This window comes from Onychomys torridus, chromosome 4, assembly GCF_903995425.1.
Source record: "Onychomys torridus chromosome 4, mOncTor1.1, whole genome shotgun sequence".
Lineage (NCBI taxonomy): Eukaryota > Metazoa > Chordata > Mammalia > Rodentia > Cricetidae > Onychomys > Onychomys torridus.
In genome coordinates, this window is record NC_050446.1 from 5,803,447 (window position 1) to 5,824,362 (window position 20,916).

A 20,916-nucleotide genomic window follows, 5' to 3' on the forward strand; every position below is an offset into this window, starting at 1 on the left:
GGGCGGGGCGTGGGCTGCGGCGCGCTAGCTGAGCGTCCGGCCGAGCACCGCCGAGGCCCGAGCCCACCCGAGTGTGCCCGAGCCGTCGGCCCCCGCCCGGGGCGATGGAGCCGGAGCCCGGCGGGGCCGCTGCTGCGCTCCTGCGGCAGAAGAGGGCGGCGCTGCGGCGCAGGGGGTGCAGCTTTGAGAGTCCCAGGTACCGTGGTCCGGGAGGGGTGCAGCCTCGAGAGGCGGGAGCGGGGAGCAGGCCACGTGGGGGGTGGCGGTGTGAGGGGACGGAGCTAGCGAGGCCGCGGCGTGGGAGGGAGTCGGCGCGCAGCCTGATAGAGAGCCGGGCCACGCTGAGGGAGTGCCCAGCGGGAGGGCTGGGGACCTGTGTCCGGCCAGCAGATGCTGTGGACGTCCGAAGCCTCGGCCCTGTGACAGGCCCTGCACACCACGGCTCAGGGAGGTCTCGGGCCGTGGAGAACGCGTTCTGCCCGCTTCTAAATGCTCAAGGACAAGGTCGGAACCCCAAGCCCCCAAATGGACACTCTTATGGCGGCGCCTCTAGCTCTCTGTAAGCCATCCTCGCACCCCAGGTGCCTGGACACCTGCTGCCTCTGACCCCGCCCATCTCTGGCTGGGGTTGGGGTGGGGGGTACCTTGCGGAGTCCTAGGTCCCTTCTCTTTCCCCAGGTTGTCCGTGCCCCTCCTGGCCTTACCTTCCCTAACTGGCCCCTCCTAAGGAGCCAGCTCGGCCCTAGGTGAAGCCCGGCTGCTGCCGGACACGCCCTTCCCGCTGCGGCTGATGCCGGTGCCTATGCCCTGCTTCCTCCAGCCTCCAAGCATTCCTGTAACTTTAAGTGGGTCTCCTTCTTCCAGGTAGACTCATTCCTTCCAGGATGACTCCAGCACTGCCATCTCGGCCAGATTTTATCATCATTTTGTAATCATGGCCTTAGGAAGGGTATCCCGAAGCCAGCCCCCTTCCCTCTGGCCGATTGCTGGTGGCACCCCTGAGGAGTTTTTCATTGGCTTCGCATGGGAAGGGACAAAGAGAAGAAAAAGCTGTGGGACTCTAACCTCCAGTGAGGTGGATAAGAGAGTTCATTTGCTAAGACACAAAGCAAACCACCAAGACCCTTAATGGAAGGTGTGATGCCCTTAATTGGCCTTTCTCAGACTCCATCCTTGACACACCCTGTCCTAGCAGTTCTGATGAGAATGATGAGGACAGAGACCACAGCTGTCCTGGGACCTGCTCCATCATCCCCAGAGCTGGCTCCCGCCTGGCCCATCTCAAAGTCAGGTGGGCCGGTCACTCCTCCTTCAGGCTGTAGAACTGCTCATTAATTCTTTTTGAAAGTCTTTCTTGAACCCTAGGCTTAGCTCTGTGTGGTCAGTATCTGGGCATCTCTCTGCCAAGAAGGTTCTAAACGTTGTGTGGTGACCTGGGTGGTACATTCCCTTAGATAGGAGACCTAGACAGCTAGCAGTCTCTATGGCTGGAGCATGGCGAATAGGAAGAGGTATACCAAGAGATGAGAGCAGAGAGTCTCTCAGGTCTGAGACAGAATGTTTAGGACAGTGCTGTTGCGTAGAACATTCAGAGATGACAGAATGATTCTGTAATACATCCCATCCAGTATGGGAGGCACAAACACCTGTGGCTATGGAGCACTTGGCAGAGACACTGAGTGCTGACCTGTGCTCAGCTTTCAGTGCAAGGAAGCACCTTGACTCCAGGGCTGCCACCTCAGCCAGAGTTTCACTGTTGTTAACGGGACTGTCTCCATCCTTGACACACCCTGCCCCAGCAGTGCTGATGAGAATGTGGGGAGGCCAGAGGAGAAATGTTTGCCATAGTGGACAGTGCCAGCTTAAAAATTAGATTGCCCTCGTCTTCGTCTTCACGACCAGATTCTTCAAGGACTAAATGACTCCCAAGCCTCCAGGGTGTTTTTGTTCTGTGACCTGTAAGATAATAAGAATTAGCTTTTTTCTTCTTCTAGAAGTAATTCGTTAGATGGAATTTAAAATTGCAAGAAAACTATAAATAGGATAATTAAATTATTTTGCTGTTGTTGGGTGTTTGGTGTCTTGTTGCTGTTCTTTGCTTGCTTGTTTTGAGACAGGTCTCATTGTACAGCCCCGGTTGGCCTGGAATTCAGGGTGCAATGCCAGGCTGGCCTCGAACTCACAGAGATCCACCTGCCTCTGCCTCCCGAGTGCTGGGATTAAAAGCATGCGCCACCACCCTCAGTGGATAATTTACTGATTCATGATCCCAGAATAGGTATAATGTGGTTTCTCTCTTCTACATTAATATTTATCATTTTAATTGACTTTTTCACTTAACACGTCATAATTATTGTGAGAAACCCTCAAACATTCCTCAAGAAAACTTTTCAGTTGCTGCGTGCTTGTCTATATATGAATGTGTAACTACTTTTAGCTCATCTCTTCTATTTTTACTCTTCCTAGAGATGTGGTTATTCCATGTGCAGACACTTCTGTCTGAAGACATCACAAGTCCATAGATAAGATCATGAAAGTGATGGGAACTGAGTGTCAGAACAAAGGAACCTTTTTTGGAGGGGTTTGGTTTTTTGAGACAGTTTCTCTGTATAATAATAATAGGCCTGACTGTCCTAGAACTCACTCTGTAGACCAGGCTGGCCTTGAACTCACAGAGATCCGCCTGCCTCTGCCTCCTGAGTGCTGAGACTAAAGGCAGACACCACCACCTCCTGGCATAAAGGAACCTCTTAGAGGCTTCTGAAGCATGATGCCAGAGAGCACCCTTAGATTATCATATTTGGCAAAGTGATACCTTGTTTTAATTTGAATTTCTTTATTTAATAATGAAGTTTTTCTTATAATTTATTCATGATTTATACTTATTTTAAGATATTTGTATGCTTGATCTTCATTTTTCTTTTGGAATATTTATCTTTCCCTTATAGAATCAAAACTTTTTATTTATTAAGGGGATTTCTTTTTGGTTAAATATGTAGCAGATATTTTTTCCAGTTCACCTTTTCACTTTCTGTATGGTGGTTTTCAAGTGTGTGTGTGTGTGTGTGTGTGTGTGTGTGTGTGTGTGTATACACACTATTGTCTTGAACTTTAGATCCACTGACTTCTTCCTCCTATTTATGTGCATTTAAAAGAATCCCTTGCCAGGCAGTGGTGACGCATGTTTTTAACCCCAGCACTTGGGAGGTAGAGGCAGGCGGATCTCTGTGAGTTCAAGGCCAGCCTGAGCTACAGAGTGAGTCCAGGAAAGGCGCAAAGCTACCCAGAGAAACCCTGTCTCGAAAAACCAAAAAAAAAAAAAAAAAAAAGAATCCCTTAACTTAAAATAGATAAATATTCATCTTCAATTTCTTCATGTTTAATTAAATTTTAAAGTTAGCATACAAAGTAATTCTCCATTATTTTTGTTGCTCTAAAAACAACTTCCTTAATTCAATAATCCAAATGACCACACAATTCTGACTGTGGGTCAGAACCTCTGGTATATATCTTAACTGTATAGGTACATGGCTCCTTATGCCAAGCCATTGATCCAGAGAGCCTGCAGCTGTTTTAGAAACACAACCGTCAGTGAAAGCCTCTGCCACATCTGTGAGGCTCAGTCACTTTTCATTGCCAACTGCATCAAGTTTAAATGTCCTTGCTTTATGGTTAGGTCCTCTGAGAACACGTTTTAACCATATCTACCTAATCATCTTGTTATTGCGAGTGTGTGTGTGTGTGTGTGTGTGTGTGTGTGTACGAGAGAGAATGAGTGTTCACACGAGCGTGCACTTCTGCAGCATCCGTCTCAGTTTGGCAGTTCTCTTTGCTGAACAGCATGTATCAGTTCTGATAGCTGGTGTGCAAACACAGAGGCCAATGAAAGTGAAGGAGCGAGGGATGGTCCAGGCACTAGGCACTCAGCTGGTAGAAGTGAGAGAGACTAGTTTTGTATACCTGAAGGCGTCAGACAAGACACCCATTCAGTTAAACAACTTGCCCTAAATGTGTTCACCGTGATTTTATAGATCAGCGTGTCAGACAGTGTCCATGCACAAGGATCTTGGAGTGAGATGGACCCGGCTCAGGTTTCTGCCTTTTTCAATCATGTGAACATAGGAAAGTTGCTTAGCCCTCTACGAATCTTGGTTAATGCACTTGTAAAGTGACCTGTATTGAGGTGAGCTTTAAATGACCTAGTGTGTGAAGTGCTGCTCCCAGGAGTGTGGCAAGTGTTAGAACTGACAGTTGGTGGACAGAATGGATAACTGTCTCACGAAGGTTCTCAGCCCATCCACTTTGTGTAAAAGGCAGGTAGGTGGTATTTTAAGACTGTTGCCTTCCCCGTGCGCCTAACAATCTAGAAAGACAAGTAATGAACCTGAGTTATTTTAAATTATCCGTCCGTTGCTGAGCTGTGTCACTGGGCCGCAACAGTTCGTGGAGGCTGAGCTTAGTGTGAACTACAGCATTAACAGGATAGCCTATCAGTAGGCTTTAATTACCAGGTGAATTGTTTTCAACCCCCTTCTCTAGCCCTCCCTGCCCCCACAAAGCCAGACCTCCATGGTAATGTAGGAAACTTTTCTCCAAAAACCTCTGTAGCTGGTCACCTAAATTCTACATATGGTATAAGGTCAGGGAGTCTTTAATTCTAAAGTAAGCTCTCGCGCTCTCGCTCTCTCTCTCTCTCTCTCTCTCTCTCTCTCTCTCTCTGTGTGTGTGTGTGTGTGTGTGTGTGTGTGTGTGTGTGTGAGAGAGAGAGAGAGAGAGAGAGAGAGAGAGAGAGAGAGAGAGAGAGAGAGAGAGAGAGATTGATTTTGTTTTGTGTGCATGTATACATGTGAAGGTGGAGGCCAGAAGAAAACCTCAGAGGTCATCTCTCAGGATCCCTCCTCATTGTTCTTTTGAGTCAGGGTCTCTCATTTACCAGGAGATCACTAGTTAGGCTTGGCTGGCTGACCAGTGAGCCCCAGGGAACTTCTATCTGTCTCCACCTTTCCAGCACTTACAAGCACATGCTACCTCATCCAGCTTTTTTACATGGGTTCTGGGCAAGCACTTCACCAATTCAAGTCTTTTCTCTAGCCCTAATCCAAGCCACTTTATTAGTGAGCAGCTGTGCTGTCTTTTCTGAGAGCATTGTTGAAGTTTGCCTCATCTTGCCACCCATCACTCATAGCCGCTTGTAGTTCCAGTGTTATGTCTATGATTTGAACTCCATGTGAAAGGTCACAGCTTAGATGAGATGGTTCTTCCTCCTGGCTATCCAACTGTAATCTCCTTTGAAATCTTTTACTCCACCCAGGACTAGTAACACAACATCGTTATTACTGATAGGTTTGTATCCATGCCTTATGTGCACCTTTAAAAATATCAGAGACCATGAATGGCAAGCAAGAGAGAAGTCTTAGCTCATGGAGTTGCATAATGCTGAATAGGACCAAGCTTTGGAGTAGGTGGTCCAGAACCAAGCTTTGGGAGTAGGTGGTCCAGGCCAGCCAACTGGCCTGCCTCCTCTCCCTCCATACATCCCTTCATTCCTTTCTTAGTTTTTTGAGACAGGGTTTCTCTGTGTAGCCCTGGCTGTCCTGGAACTCGATTCTATAGACCAGGCCAGCTTCAAACTCACAGAGATCCACTTGCCTCTGCCTCCTGAGTGCTGGGACTAAAGGCGTGCGCCACTACTGCCTGGCCAGGTATTTTAATAATGTCATCAGAGTCTTCATTTTCTGAGTTGACTTTTGTCCTAGTTAGCTTTCTATTACTGTGATAAATACCATGACCAAAAGCAATATGAGAAAGACATTTATTTTATCTTGCATTTCTACATCATAGTTCATCATTGAGAAAAGTTGGGGCAGAAACTCAAGCAGGAACCTGGAGGAGGAACTAAAGCAGAGCCCATGAAGGAACATTGCTTCCTGGCTTGCTTCTAATGGCTTGCTCAGCCTGCTTTTTTATACAGCCAGACCACCTGCCCAGGGGTTGACACCACCCACAGTGGGCTGGCCCTTACATATCAACCATTAATCAAGGAAACATCCCACAGAGTTACCTATAAGCAAATCTGATTGAGGAATTTTCTCAACTGAGATTTCTTCTTTGCAGATAACTTGTGCTGAGTTGACAAAAAACTAACCAGCTCAACTTTACTCTCAAGATAGGCAAAGAAATTAACTACCCCACTGGCTAGGGACATCCTTGAACCAAATGGTCAGACCAGGGTCATGTACTCAACTCAGAACTAAGGGGTAAATCACTTCCATTCATAGAGATCAAGAGGTAGTGCTTCCTAGAGGAAAATCTCAGTCTCTCTCCAGAAGGAAGTGGGTATGGGTTGACCAAAGCACATTTAGATCTAGGAAACCATCTAGAATCTGGGTGCTGTGCATGGCCACAGGATGGGCTTGGCGCTATGATTTAGTTGTTGTTCTAAAAGACTGTATCTTGGCTCAGTGATTACACTGTTGTTGCTAAATGTGGCCACCATAGCTGCAGAGCCCCCACAAGACAGGAGAGTTTGAATTATGAGTGGAAACATATTTTGTCCTTTTCCAAATATTGCTCTGTACATGACGGCCTCCTCATTAGTCATGCAGAAAGCCCACGCCTTCAAGAACAAATCTGATGCCAAGACAAATGTTTTCTTGTTCCTGTTGCTTTCCAGGCCAAACTGGGTTCTGAAAAGAGCAGTTACCCATCATGCATGTGGCTACCTTCTCTTCTTCCATGTTTCCTCTGTCTCTTGTGGTTTGTTGGCCTTCTGTGGGGGCTTTCTGGTTTTGTCAATGAATACTTAAATGGCACTGTCTTTGTAGTCTTTAGTTTCTCTATATTTTGCCATTATTCTTTTGTTTGTGTCAAGGCCTTAAGTATTTAATCATAAATAAATCTGCTACTGTCAGTTTTCTTTCGAATAAACAGCAGTCTCCTTGGGAAAGACTATGAAAAACCATCTTGCATCAGGCCAACATAATGGGCTCTGAGGGCTGACAGAAGACATGAATTTTCATATCATATCTGTTCTCCTAGGGACAGGGGAAGAAAAGCCAACTTTTATTATTCACTAAGATTTTAAATTAATGCAAACCAGCTTCCTTTCTTGGAGGAAGACAATAGTTAAATTAGTTTTGCTGCAGAAGGTTAATATGAGAAATTAGGTTTGGTAGTCTGGTTTTCAGAGCTGAAGCACTGAAGAGAGTTGAAGTCTGACAGACAGTGCTGTAGACACATTGGAAAACTGAGTCCTCCACAACAAGACCTGCTGGGAAAACTCGAAAGCAGCGTTCACATTGAGGGTAGGGTGGTGTCTGAAACCTTAGGATCTAAGAGAGCAGAAAGCTTGGAGTCGGTATTGACTGCAAGAAGACTTAAGTAGAAGGGTGCTCACTGGGACCGCGTGCTGGCCAAGACCAGTTCGAGTACATTATTAGTCATTTGTAACCAATAGAAATGTGCTACTCACCATCCCTGAGGCTTTAAAACCCAGACTTAGGTTATCAGTTGATTCTGTAACTGAGGAGTGCTTGTTTCTCAGAAACAGGGCCTTCTAGAAGCATCGTTACATGGTAGAGAGGCAAGTGAAGCCAATAGCTCCTTCTCCTCTTCTGAGAGTTCTGCAGGCAGAGTCCTCATGCCTGACTCGCCCACAAGTGTCCTCTCTCTAATATTACCAGACTGGGGGTAACTTTCAGCACGTGAATTGGGAGGATTAGGGAGAGGCACACAAGCATTCAAACTGACAAAAGATGAAAAAGAAAAATGTTCACCAGAACTGTATCAAAACATGAATCCTTAGAAACACTGTCAACCTGTATTTCTGGTTTGGAAAGCTAGCTAGAAAATGTATTTATCTCAGTGAAAAGTTTTGGGTTGCTTCTTTGGGGGAAAAACCAGTGTGTAAAATTACATATGGAATTAATTTTTTTCTAGTGCCCATACTATTGAAAACAAAAATAAATGAAATTGATTTGAATGTTTCATTTGACTCAGTATATCAAAACCATTATCATTTTAACACTTAATAAATATTTAAAAGCAAGATAGTTTACTTTTTTCATTCAAAATCTAGTGTGCATTTTTAATGTAGAGCACATCTCAGTTCAAGCCAGTTAAAATTTAGTGAAGTTTTATTATTGTTGATTTTTTTGTTTTGTTTTGTTTTACATTTTGTGTATTTAGTGTGGGCATGTGTGCACACTTGTATATGTGTGCATGCATGTGCCACAGTGCTCATATACATATACAGGTCAGAGGATAACTTGCTGGCTTGAACTCTAGACATTAGGCTCAACAATTGATTCCTTATCCACAGAGCCATCTCACTTGCCCTAGAGAGGAGATAGTGACAGGAACCAGTTGGAAACAACCAATATAGTTCCCTCTGCAAGAGTGGCAGAATGTGGTCTTAAAAAATCAGGTTTTTGTTTATGTTGGTTTGGGTTTTTTCTTTTGTTTTGTAAAGATGTTTATATTGGATGAAACCTAGCCAGTAAAGGGAAAGGATTTTGGGATGTGGAAAGTGTTTCATCTGTTTAAAAAAAAAGAGAGAGAGAGAGAGAAAGAGAGAGAGAGAAAGAAAGAAAAAGAAAAATTCATAGAGGAGATAATGGCAGCCTTCCCACATTTGAAAGTGTGTCATATGAAGAGGGAATGAGGTCCACTGTGCATGTGGGCCTGAGCTGCATCTATCATTACAGTGGGCATGAGGTTAATAAAGCAGGGTGAACTCAGTTTGTGAAGGGTTCCTGACACCCAGTGCCTGCCCGGGCTTTAAGATGTGGTTAGATTTCTGTTGTTGGAGATATTAGTACAACATATGCTAGACTCCTATTTCTCAGCCATTTTAGCTTTTCAGCACACTTTTGGATCTAACAGTTTTCAACAGACTTGAAAAGACTCAAAACAATGCCAGGCAGTTTATCAACAGTGCGAACAGAGTGTGCTCCTCACGGTGACCTGGCAAGTATCTGTCATGTACTGTGTTTTGCTGCCCTATAGCACTTCTTCCTGTGGGAAAGTACTTAGTGCTTGAAGCCACATCTCCCTTCTACTCAAAAGCTGCACTACCATGTATCCCAGTAAATGTAAACAGCCTCTTCTGCTGCTTGTGGAGTTCAAACACTGTTCCAGTTGGAAGAAATCTGTAACCTGCCTACCCCGCATAGAGCTCCATCTGCTGTGAAGTCAAGAGGCCAATCTGACAAACACAGTGAAGGCCACAGCAACAGTGGTTTGTGACAGACCACTGAATCCAGCCTTCTCCAGATAAGCAGAGGGGGCTTAGAAAGGAGGGAGGGAGGGGCTGATTTGTGTGAGCTTCTGGAACTGCTTGGTGCTCCCTGTGACGCTTGGCTTTGCAGTCATCAGGAAAGAAAGACTCCACTTCATGACAAAAAAAAAAAAAAAAAACAAACAAACAAACAGACAAACAACCAGCAGTGGGAGAGCTAGGGCCAGAGGGCAGGATAGAGAGTTTTCCAAGAATGTGCAAACTACTGGATTTGATTCCCCAGCACCGGAAACACCCAGGAACAACAGAAAGCTAAGTCCAGCAGTCAGAAACTGCTGCCACTGACTTCACTAACCATAGAACCTCACTACCCACTCTGCCATGATCTCCACCGTTGCTACTGCAGCTTCAGAAAACTCTGGAATCAAAAAGCAACGGAGTCCAAATCCACAGAACCCCTTCAGCCTTTGCAGAGCAAAAACAATGTCTCTGTTCCTTTTCTGCCTGGCTTCATTCCAGAACCTCTCTGGAACACCTCTGAGCTATAGAATCTGAATCATGCCCTGAACTCTAACTCCAGAAAATGGGGACACTGTTGCAGTGTAAGGACAGGGCATGGAGCAAGTCACACCACAGTGTGTTGGGGGCAGCATCTCCCTTCTGCCATTGCAACAACAGCCTGGAAAACCGATGGTACCCCAGCCTCGTATTGGCGACTGATTTGGGCTTTCTAGGCATAAAAAGTGATCGAATAGCAGGAACAGAACACGTGAGCATCTGACTTGCTTTCTGACCAGAGAGAAAGGTGTCTGGAAGCACTACCAGCCAGCAAGTGTATTCTCACATCCCTTCCACCCATCAAGCCTGGATCGATGTGCCACAGGTGGACTATCTTTGCTCTGTGCAGCTAGCTCAGAATTCACAAAGCAGCTGCCTGTCAAGAGACTAGTGAGACAGTGGAGCTGTCCAGCCAGAGGCATGGCAGATCTCTTTCAGAGATTTGAAAGGCCCACGCATCCTGGCATGGTCTCCTCCCCCCAAATGGAATTTTCTGTGTTCTGGGCATCCACCTAGTCCTTGATTCGCTGGACTAATTGTTCACACAGTCCCTCTGTGTGCTAGGTGTGTGGAAATGCTCTGAAGGAGCAGGTAGGGTGCCTTCTCTGATGGATCTGACATTCTAATGCCAGGAGATAGACTGTGTGCTGGTAAGCACATGCACGAACGATCAGAGCACCTTCACTGTCAGGAAGTGACAGGACTCTGAGACGGGAGGAGCTGTGGAGTGGAGGAGGGAAACAGCTCCTGCGTGGCAGTGGAGGGACTGGACTGGTGCCCGTGGGTCATCCAACTGTCCCAGCTCGTTCTTTAGGGAATATTGCACACTAATGGCTGTCAGCCCAGACCTCAAAAGCTTGGTTTAAAGATAGGCAAAAATCCTGACTGACACTTGTTTTCCTCAGTGAGTGTTCAGAAGCAATGTGTGAGGTCACAGATGCATGTGGGGTGGGTGTGCCTCCCTGTAGTTCCTCAGGCTCCTAGTGGAACTTTGCCGAAGATCAGTGATGGGTGTGGTGAGGTATATGCTAGGCTGGAGTGGCAGAGCTGAGATTGAGTTGCCTTGTCTATGCCAGTGTGTCTATTTCCTGCCAATAGAGATACCTCTTGTGCCACAGTTACGTTTTTCTGTGATGTCAAACTGTCTGCATCATGAGACCTCAGCAGGCCTGGCCATGCCTGCCTGGGTGTGAGTACCATCTGGATTAAGAGAACAGTCCAGAATGTCACTGAATAAATGGTGGGAAGGCTTGGAAATACAGATTTGACCCTTTGTCAGGCTTTCTATTGATATCTACCCCAGACACATAAAGCAGCCAGCCCCTCACAGAGGCTGGATGTAGGATTTCCATGACTTGGTGGGTCCTCCTTCAGGTGGGTTCACATGTACTTTTACTCAGAACCTTCCAAGAATTTCAGATCTAAGTCATGGTTATCTTTCACTCAGCCTTTTCTCAGTGAAGCTGCTTCTTTTCATTAGCTATCTGGGCAGGATGAAGAAGATACCTCCTAGCCAATCTTGCCTGAGCCACCACCTGCCAGCCCTTGCCCATCCAAGGCAAATGGGAGCAGGTTGGGCCCACAAAACACTCTTGCTTATTTCCCTCACATTACATTAAGATGGGAAGCTTCCTTGTCTCTTTCCCTGTGTCCACACATACCAGCAAACCTCCAGAATTGCAATATAGACTTTGACTATTCACTTACTTTTTTTAGAAATATTCTCTCTCTCTCTCTCTTTCTCTCTCTCTCTCTCTCTCTCTCTCTCTCTCTCTCTGTTTTGTTTTGTTTTGTTTTGTTTTGTTGTTGTTTTGTTTTTCGAGACAGGGTTTCTCTGTGTAGCTTTGGGCCTTTCCTGGAACTCACTTGGTAGACCAGGCTGGCCTCAAACTCACAGAGATCCACCTGCCTCTGCCTCCCGAGTGCTGGGATTAAAGGCATGCGCCACACCCGGCTTTCACTTACTTTTGATAAATTTTCTTTTATTGGACAATTTTGCTCATTTCTGTGAGTTCTACCCATTTCCCAAGAAGTTCTTTAATTGAATATTTTAAATAGACAATAAAGATAAATTATGTTCCATGGATAAGGAAACACACTTTTTTAAAAAAATTAAAGAGTTATGAAAATAAATGAATGAGCAGATTAAAATGAACAGTGACAAGACAGAATCCAAACAGTTGGAAAGAAAATTGAAGCCCAAAGGAACTCATATTGTTAAAGTTAGGGTAAAAAAGGTCAATGGTGGATTCAAAAGAGCTACCATTTTCAGGTTCTTAAAGCAAAATCTTTAAATGGCTAGAAAGTCGTATGTTGGAATGTTCCCAGTATATACAATTAAAAAGCCAGGAGAACATTGGTGTAGTATTTTATCTCTTTCTAACATTCCCCGTCTGGGCTCTATCTGTACTGATGTGTAAAAATGTCTAAGATCTGGGTGTGGGTAGAAAACCAATCACAGTAAACAAAAGCAAGGAGAGTCACAGAATGTTGGCCAAGCATTGTTGTCATGTAAAGACCAGAAAACCAAGCTGTTAGCTGAAGGAACATCACTAACACTCTGTCCTTCAAGTGACCTTAGAACCCTTTACCATTTCTGTGTTCTCCACATCTGGCTCTACCTTCTCAGCACACCTCTCACACCTGCAACTGCCGTGCCAACATGCCAGAGAGCTCTGAGCACCTGCAGTGATACATCACTGCCACCTGTAACTGTCCTGGCTAGTCAACTTGACACAAGCTAGAGTCATAGGGAAAAGAGAAGATTGCCTGTAGGCAAGTCTGTAGTGCATTTTCTTAATTAGTGATTAATGTGGGAAGGTCCAGCCTGTAGGTAGTGCCTTGCCTGGGCAGGTGGTCCTGGAGTGTATAATAAAGCAGGCTGAGCAAGCCACAGGAAGCAGCCAGTAAGCAGCTCCCCTCCACGGCCTCGATTAGTTCTGGCCTTGAGGTCATGCCTTGACTTCTCTGGGTGATGGATTACAAGCTATAAGATGAAATGAACCTATTCCTCAAGTTGCTTTTGGTCATGGTGTTTGTCATGGGATTAGGAAGAGCATCTGATGTAGAAATTAGGAGTGGGGTGTTGATATAACAGAATGACCATGTTTTGGGGAGGATTGTGGAAAGACTTTGGAAGTTTGGGCTGGGGAATCCTTTGAGTGTACAGAGCTTAATGAGCTTTTGCAGAAACTTAAACAGTAATGCTGAGGGTACAGATGATAGAGAACCTAGCTGTGAAAGTTCAGAGGGAAATTGAAGAGTCACTTAAAAACTACAGGACCATTTGATAACCATGTTAAGCATTTACGGTGTCCAGTTAACTGGTGCTTAAGAGTCAGCTGTGATGAACAAGAGACAAGCACCATCAAACGGAAGCCTTTGCTTTATGGGCACAGTTGATATTGGTTAGCTGAGCTGAGAAATTAGCAGTACTTAAGAAGAGAATTATCTGGGGTCGAAAATCTGGGATTATCGATCTCAATTATTATCTGTTCTCAAGGCCAGAACACAGAAGTTGTGGTCCAGAGAGGGCTGAGGTTGCATCTCATGCTGACAACCAAACTTGATAATGGGGTAGAGTCTCTCAGCTGGTATTGCTTTTGAAGGCATGAAAGGGTCATGGAGAGCAGCTGTAGCTTGGTGCAGAGAGGCCATTGGTGATGGTGCAGCCTCAGGTGCAGTTGAAATTCCAGGATTGAAGCAGTCATGGAGAGAAGTTGAGGCTTGGCATCATGTGACAGGGTTAGAGTCCCTTTAAAAAGCCTAGGAGAGGCTATTGGTGAAAGTACAGCCTAGCTGTAGCAGAGACCCCAGCATTTGGAGACAGCAGTACTGTGGGACACCCACCGTAGATGACAGCAGCTCTAGGGTGGAGCTAGCCTGAGCCTAGGAGATGAGCTGTCCTTGTGCACTGTGGAAAGCAGAACTGGAGAAATGGTGGAGAATGGAGCTGTACCAAGGCTGCTCCGAGGACCCTGAGTGAGTCCCAGACCTCAGACACTGGGTTATTTACACTATTGAAGATTGCAGCAGCCCCGCTTCTTCACTCTTAGAATAAGGAGGCATTCAATGTTTTATTTGTTTGGTTTTTCAAGACAGAGTTTCTCTATGTAACAGCCCTGGCTATCCTGGAATTCACCTCATAGACCAGGCTGGCCTCAAACTACAGAAATCTGCCAAGTGCTGGGATTAAAGATGTGTGCCAACACACTGGCCTTAACTTCTTTTTTTCGTTGTACTGGACTCCACAGTTCAGAGGCTGAAATTTTAGAGGTTTTGAGTTTGGGGGAGACTTTGGAGTTTCATAGAAATTTTAGAGAGACTATGGGTATTTTAGAAACATTGATTTTTTTTTTTTTAAGAGATGCTTGAACTTTGAAAGAGACTGGATATTTTAAGAAACTGAACTTTAAAGTATTGAATTTGTTTTGTTTTTCAAGACAGGGCCTCACTTTGTAGCTATGACTAGCCTGGAACTCACTATGTAGACCAGGCTGGCCTCAAACTCACAGAGAACTGCTTACCTCTGCTTTCCAAGTGCTGGGATTAAAGGCATGTGGCATTACACCTGACTAAAGTATTAAACATTTAAAGTCTGTGGGACTTTTAACATTATGCTATGTTTGTACTGTGACATCATTAGGAGACCTTGGGAATGAACAAAAAGAGAAAGGTTATTGTTTAAACAATGTTGTATTGGTGTGTCACGTTGACAAAGGGTCACTTATCCTCTTTATGTTGGCTTGACACAAGCTAGAGTATTCTGGGAAGAGGCACTCTCAGTTGAGAAAATGCCTCCTTAAGATTTGGCTGTAGGCAAGTCTTCAGTGTATTTTCTTATTTAGTGATTGATGTGGGAAGGTCCAACCTACTGTGGGCAGTGTCATCCCTGGGCAGGTGGTATCTAAGAAAGCAGGCTGAGCAAGCCATGGGGAGCAACTCAGTAAGTAGCACTCCTCTATTGCCTCTGCATCAGCTCCTGCCTGCATTTCTGCCCTGACTTCCCTGGATGATGGGCTGCAACCTATAAGAAGAAATAAACCTGGGACTGGAGAGATGGCTCAGCAGTTAAGATGACTCAGCTGTTCTTCCAGAGGTCCTGAGTTCAGTTCCCAGCAACCACATGGTGGCTCACAGCCATCTGTAATGAGATCTGGTGCCCTCTTCTGGTGTGCAGGCATATAGGCTGTATACATAATAAATCTTAGAAAAGAGAGAGAGAGATTCTTATAAAGACAGAAGAAGAAATAAACCCTTGCCCTCCCCGCAAGTTGTTTTTGGTCATAGTGTTCTGACACAGCTATAGAAACCCTAATAACACAGTGATGCTCAGCTGAGGACTGAAGTACAAGCTAATGAGCGCTGGCCCCTCGTCTCGGGATAACTTATCTAGAGACAACTTGAAGGTGTCACTTTTGCTCAAGCAGCACTGTCTGAAACATAGTGAGCTACATATGGAGTTCTACATTTTCTACCAACCACTTTAGAAAGAATCCTAGGGCTGGGAAATGGCTCCGTGGAGTGTTTGCTATGCAAGAGTGAGGACTGAGCTCAGAATTCCAGCACCCATGTAAAAAGCCAGGAGAGCATGGCAGAGCACGCCTGTGATCCCAGCTCTGGGAGTAGAGACAGGAGGACTCCAGGGCTTGCTGCCTAGCTAGTCCTGCCGAATCACTGAAGTCCAGGATAAGTGGAGATTCTGTCTCAAAACATAAGGTAGAGAGCAACAGAGGAAGGCATCCAGTGTTGACCTCTGGGCTGTGCATGCATACACATGTGTATGTAACACAAAGAATTCGACATGTAAACAGTATAAGAAATTATCGGTGAGATGTTTGGTGTTTGTTAATATACTAAGTCTTCCATAAGCACTGTATGCACATGTTACACCTACACAGCTCACATTGGACTTCCCCCATTTCAGTTGCTTTGTAGCCACATGTGGCCAGTGTGGCCACCAAGCAACACAACTTCAGCGGCCTGTCGCCTTATATGCCTCTGCTTAAACCTGAAGCCTCACTCAGTTTCTCCATGCTTCTCCACCCCTCCTGGGGCTTGGAGAGCACTCTGTCAGTCTTTTGCATGCAAGTATGTTCTTTGTAATAGAAAGAAAGCCGAAGTGTTGAGAAGATGTGTCTCTTGTTTGGAAGCTATGCTTTATTCGTTGTTGTTTTAGTGCTAAAGCAACAATAAATTCTAGTGACACTGAGCCCCAGATGTGGGGCTGTCTCAGCCAGAAGGACTTGCTGTTCAAGCATGGAGCCCCAAGTTCATATTCCCAGCATGAACCTGTAATCCCAGTACTGGAAGGCAGAGATTAGGAGGCTCTAGGCTCTCTAGTCGAGGCTTCCAGTGAGCCCCAGGCTTAGCAAGAGACCCTGCCTTTAAGCATTTGGTGTGGGGCTGGAGAGGTGGCTCAGCAGTTACGAGTGCTTACTGTTTTTGCAGAGGACAGGAGTTTGGTTTCCAGCACCCACTTGGTGGCTCCCAAATGCAATCACCAGTCATACACATGGTGTTCATATATACATGCAGGCAAAACAGTTACTCACATAAATAAATCTTTAAAAAGTGTGGAGTGGTATAGAGCATGTCTTAGGGTTTCTATTTTTTTTTTTTTTTTTTTTGAAGAGACATCATGACCACAGCAACTTTTTTTTGAATTGTACTTTTTCTCTTTTTTTACATTAATTTTTTTCATTTATTTTACATACCAACCAAGGTTTCCTCTTCCTCTTCTCTTTCTGTTCCCTCCCTATACCTATTGGCTGCCCCCTTCCCCCCTCATCCATCCTTTCTCCATTCAGAAAGGGGCAGGCCTCTCATGGGAATCAACAAATCATGGCATGTCAAGTTGAGACAAGACCAAACTCCTCCCCCTGCATCAAGGCTGGATGAGGCATCCCAGTATGGCGCATAGGTTCCAAAAAGCTAGCCTAAACACCAGGGACAGGTCCTGAACCCACTGCTAGGGGCCCCACAAACAGACCAAGCTACACAGCTGTCACCCACATGGAGAGGGCATAGATAGTCCCATGCACGCTCCCTAGCTGTTGGTCCAGAGTCTGTAAACTCTCACTAGCTCAGGTCAGCTGTCTCTGTGGGTTTCCCCATCATGATCTTGACCACCCTGGCTCATATAATCCCTCTTCCTTCTCTTCAGCTGGAATCATGGAACTCTGCCCAGTGCTTGGATGTGGATCTCTGCATCTGCTTCCATCAGTTACTAGATGAAAGCTCTCTTGACAATTAGGGTATTTGCCAATCAAATTACAGGAGAAGGCCAGTTCAGGCACCCTCTCTACTATTGTTAGGAATCTTATCTGGGGTCATCCTTGTGGATTCCTGGGAGTTTCCCTGGCACCAGTTTTCTCCCTATCCCCATAATGGCCCCCTCTATCCAGAGATCTCTTTCATTATTCTTCCCCTCTGGAGTTGGGGGCAGCACAGCAACTCTTATAAGGAAAACATTCAATTGAGGTATTGGCTTATAGTTTCAGACATTCAATTCATTATAATTATGACGGGGAGCATGGCAGCATGCAGTCAGACGTGCTGGAGCTGAGAATGCTACATCTTGTAGGGAACAGGAAGTTGACTGTCACACTGAAGGAAGCTTGAGCAAAAGAGACCTGAAAGCCTGCCCACACAGTGACACACTTCCTTCAACCAGGCCACACCTCCTAATAGTGTTACTTACTTTGGGGGCCATTTTCTTTCAAACCACCACAGAGCAATTGAGGAAAATACCTGATATCAACCTCTGGCCTCCACACAGTCCAAGCTACACACACACACACACACACACACACACACACACACACACACACACAAGAACTGTTCATGTACCAGAGTAGCCCTTTGCCTTCTGCCACAGGTGAAAGGCTTTAGCTTTTGATGTCTGCTTAGCTGCTATAAGGTAAATGGGGGAGGCTAGTGAACTTGCAGGCCAGTTGTACAGCAGGTGGCTTTGCCAACCCAGAAAAGGTGATAGGGAAGAGAGCTGAGTCATCTCTTTCAAAGAAGGAACAGCAGAGGGTCTTAGGTCAACCTAAGAATGGTCAAAGGGACAGCTGGGGCACGGATGGACTCCTTTTTCATTAGGCACAGGTCTAGAATGACCTTTCTTTGTTTTAGCATGTCTGGAGCAGCTCGGAGTGGACAATGGCTGTCTGAGTCCAAATACCCAGAGGAGGCGCTCCCCTTAGCTCCAGGCATGAGGCTCTGGCAGAGACACAGATGACACCGCCAGGACATCTAACCCTCCTGCCCCCACCTTGTCACAGTGTTTCCAGGAGAAGAGAGTTTAAAAAGGACCTCTTGGCCAAATGCTACTAAAGATTGCTCTCTTATGTTTTAAAAGGGATTAAGAAGATGGTATATTTTGAACCAAACATGAGTGACCATGACCCCAGAACAAGAGCTCAAGTTGCCTGAATGACATGTTCTCCCTTCTTATTTTTTTCCCTTTCCCAATAATTGGACTCAGTTGGTTTGTCTGTCTTGCACTTGAGGTCAAGTTGGGTAAAGATGCTGCTAATTGAAATCCTTGCAGTCAGAGGAACACTTGCTGCCTTCAGACAGTGTGGCCCTCTCTTTCAGAACTAGCTGTCCCTCTGCCCTCTGTGTGCTGTAAGAGAAAGAGCAGGCAGGTTTCAGGAATGCATTTCTCAGTGCAGATGCCTGTGCACGGTGCATTTATCACTCCAGCAGGCCTGTGCTGCTTACACGCTAGATGCTGTTAGTCCTGAGTGGAGAATTTGGTTCTTTGTGTCTCTGGTTTTGTTGTTGGTCCTGAGCCCTTCCAATGGCTACCCATAGCTTTAAAAACTTTAGATCTTTTATTTTATATAGATGAATGTTCTGCCTGAACATATGTCCATGCACCATTTGTGTACATGGTCCAGCAGAGGTTGAAAAAGGACACTGGATCTACTGGAGTGACAAATGGTTGTGAGCAAATGTGGGTGCTGGGAATAGAGCCCAGGCCCTCAGGAAGAGGAGCCAGTGCTGAGCCATGGCTCTATCCCTCATGGTCGTTTAAACTAGAAAGTGATGGAACCAAGAGTGCTGCTGGACAATGATAGTGATGCCCCCCCCCCCCACTGCTAATCTCCCAGAGCATTCTAGACATAGCTTTCCTTGCTCAGACAGTATTGCCCTTTGTATAAATGAGCTGATAATGTTTTTGAGGGGGTGGGGCTTCAAGACAGGGTTTCTCTGCATAGCCCTAGCTGTCCTGGAACTCTCTTTGTAGACCAGGCTGGCCTCAAACTCACAGAGATCCACCTGTCTCTGCCTCCCCAGTGCTGGATTAAAGGCGTATGCCACCACGCTCTTCCATCTGGTGATTTTTTTAAACACCCACTGGATCTTTAGATCTGAATTGTTCATTACCATAACAAAGTACTGTTGGTTGGTTGACTATTAGCTCACAGTTCCAATTAAAGTATGAGGGTCTATATGGTGATGCTTTTGTTTCTGGGAGAATCTTGATATTGTGCAAGGTTTTTTTTTGTTTGTTTTTTGTTTGTGTGTGTGTGTGTGTGTGTTTGTGTGTGTGTTTGTGTGTGTGTGTGTGTGTGTGTGTGTGTGTGCGCGCGCGCGCGCACGCATGCCTCTGATCTTGCTTTCCTTAAGGCAACCAAGATTCCAACACCAGGGACTCATATAATCCTAACCACTTCCCAAAGGTTCTTTATGCTGTAGTAAGAATGTCTCCACCTTCTTAATATTCACAGTGGGGATTAAATGACAATGTATCAGCCTTTCAGGGACACTCTGATCATAGGAAGATCCTTTTGACTTATGTATGGGTGATGTAATCATAGTTGAGGGGTGTGCTGGGATTTGGATTGATTGAGCCTCTGTACCCAGGCTCCTGAGCAACAACACTACAGACAGGTCATGATGCAGCCTTGCTGGCCACCTGGGGCTTTCTTGTACCTTGGTGTCCTCGATGCTCCTTGGGGATAGATTCCAGATCCAGCTAAGGTGCACCTGTAGTCTTCTCTGGTTCTCAGCACATTTCCCACCCTCTTCTGCCTCAGCACAGCATCTCAGCCTCCAGGCCCACTAATGGATCCGCTGACCAAGGGGTCCTGTGGGAGTCAGCTGGCGCAGACCCTCCTCTGGAAAGCGAAGTCATCTCTCTCCTTCGGCATCCAGCCCCTTCAAACTTGGCCAACAAAAGACCCTGAACTAGAGTCCCAGGTCAACCTGTAAGTAAGTAAAAGGAGTGTCTTGCTGGGGGCTCTTGTTCACCATCTCTGCACACAGGGATGGGGTGGGGGGCTTGACAGAATTTTTTTCTTCTGAGATGTCTTACACATATATTTGACAATATTCATTGGGCATCTGTGCAGGCCAAGCCTTGTGTCAGGCATAATGAGCAGGGTGACCCAGTTCCTCCCTTAGGGGACTTAATAGCTCATAGGCAGATAGCACTCACTTGTGCTGTTGCAAAGAAGAGCTCTAACAGGCTAGGAAACATGCCATGAAATGGGGTGTCTCGATTCAGTAACCATTTAGGAATATGTTTCTGTGTGTACCTGCAGCATCCTGGGGTATAACCAAAGATATCTTCTTCACCCTTCAGTATCAAGTTGCATGTGGGAAAAAACCACGTATAACTCAGAAGAAATCCTAATGCTAACTGTAAAATAACTAATATCAGTGGGCTCTTACATGCCTGGGGTTGCTCTGTGTGTCCCTGATTGCTCCCGAGCCCTAGGCTCTGTCACAGGCTGTGACATTTGTCAGATGAAGCTTGAATAAGAGTGTCACAGGGAAGGGGAGCTGAGCACTCCACAGGAACCAATGACATCGAGGCACAGGGCTGTGACTGGCTTCAAGACAGGAAATGCTTGGTCCGCATGACACACATTCATCAGATTTGCTGTACCCAGTGGTTTGGGGAAGTCAAGAACAGGTGGACAGGCATGGATCAGAATCACCCAGGGAGCCTAAGAAACAACTTAGGCCTGAGAATCTCCCAGGGACTCTGTGGGTCTGGAGAAGGTGAAAGGGGTAGACCACAGGTTCCACAGAGGAAAGTACGAAGGGGCGGGGCAAGGTGCTGGAGAGTCAGACAACCAACCAGGGTGGCCACTCAAGCT

General features: G+C 45.9%; 1 protein-coding gene across 9 annotated transcripts in view; it reads left to right on the forward strand.

The window, feature by feature from the left end:
• Garnl3 (GTPase activating Rap/RanGAP domain like 3) overlaps positions 1–20,916 on the forward strand; it is a 148,730-nt gene continuing 127,814 nt past the window's right edge. For 2 of the 9 annotated variants that reach the window (XM_036183417.1, XM_036183427.1), the window contains exons 1-2: positions 47–196; positions 19,849–20,019. In XM_036183417.1, coding sequence (XP_036039310.1) covers positions 105–196; positions 19,849–20,019 — 263 coding nt within the window. In that variant the 5' untranslated portion in view covers positions 47–104. The other 7 variants (XM_036183416.1, XM_036183426.1, XM_036183418.1 and 4 more) reach the window with 7 other exon arrangements.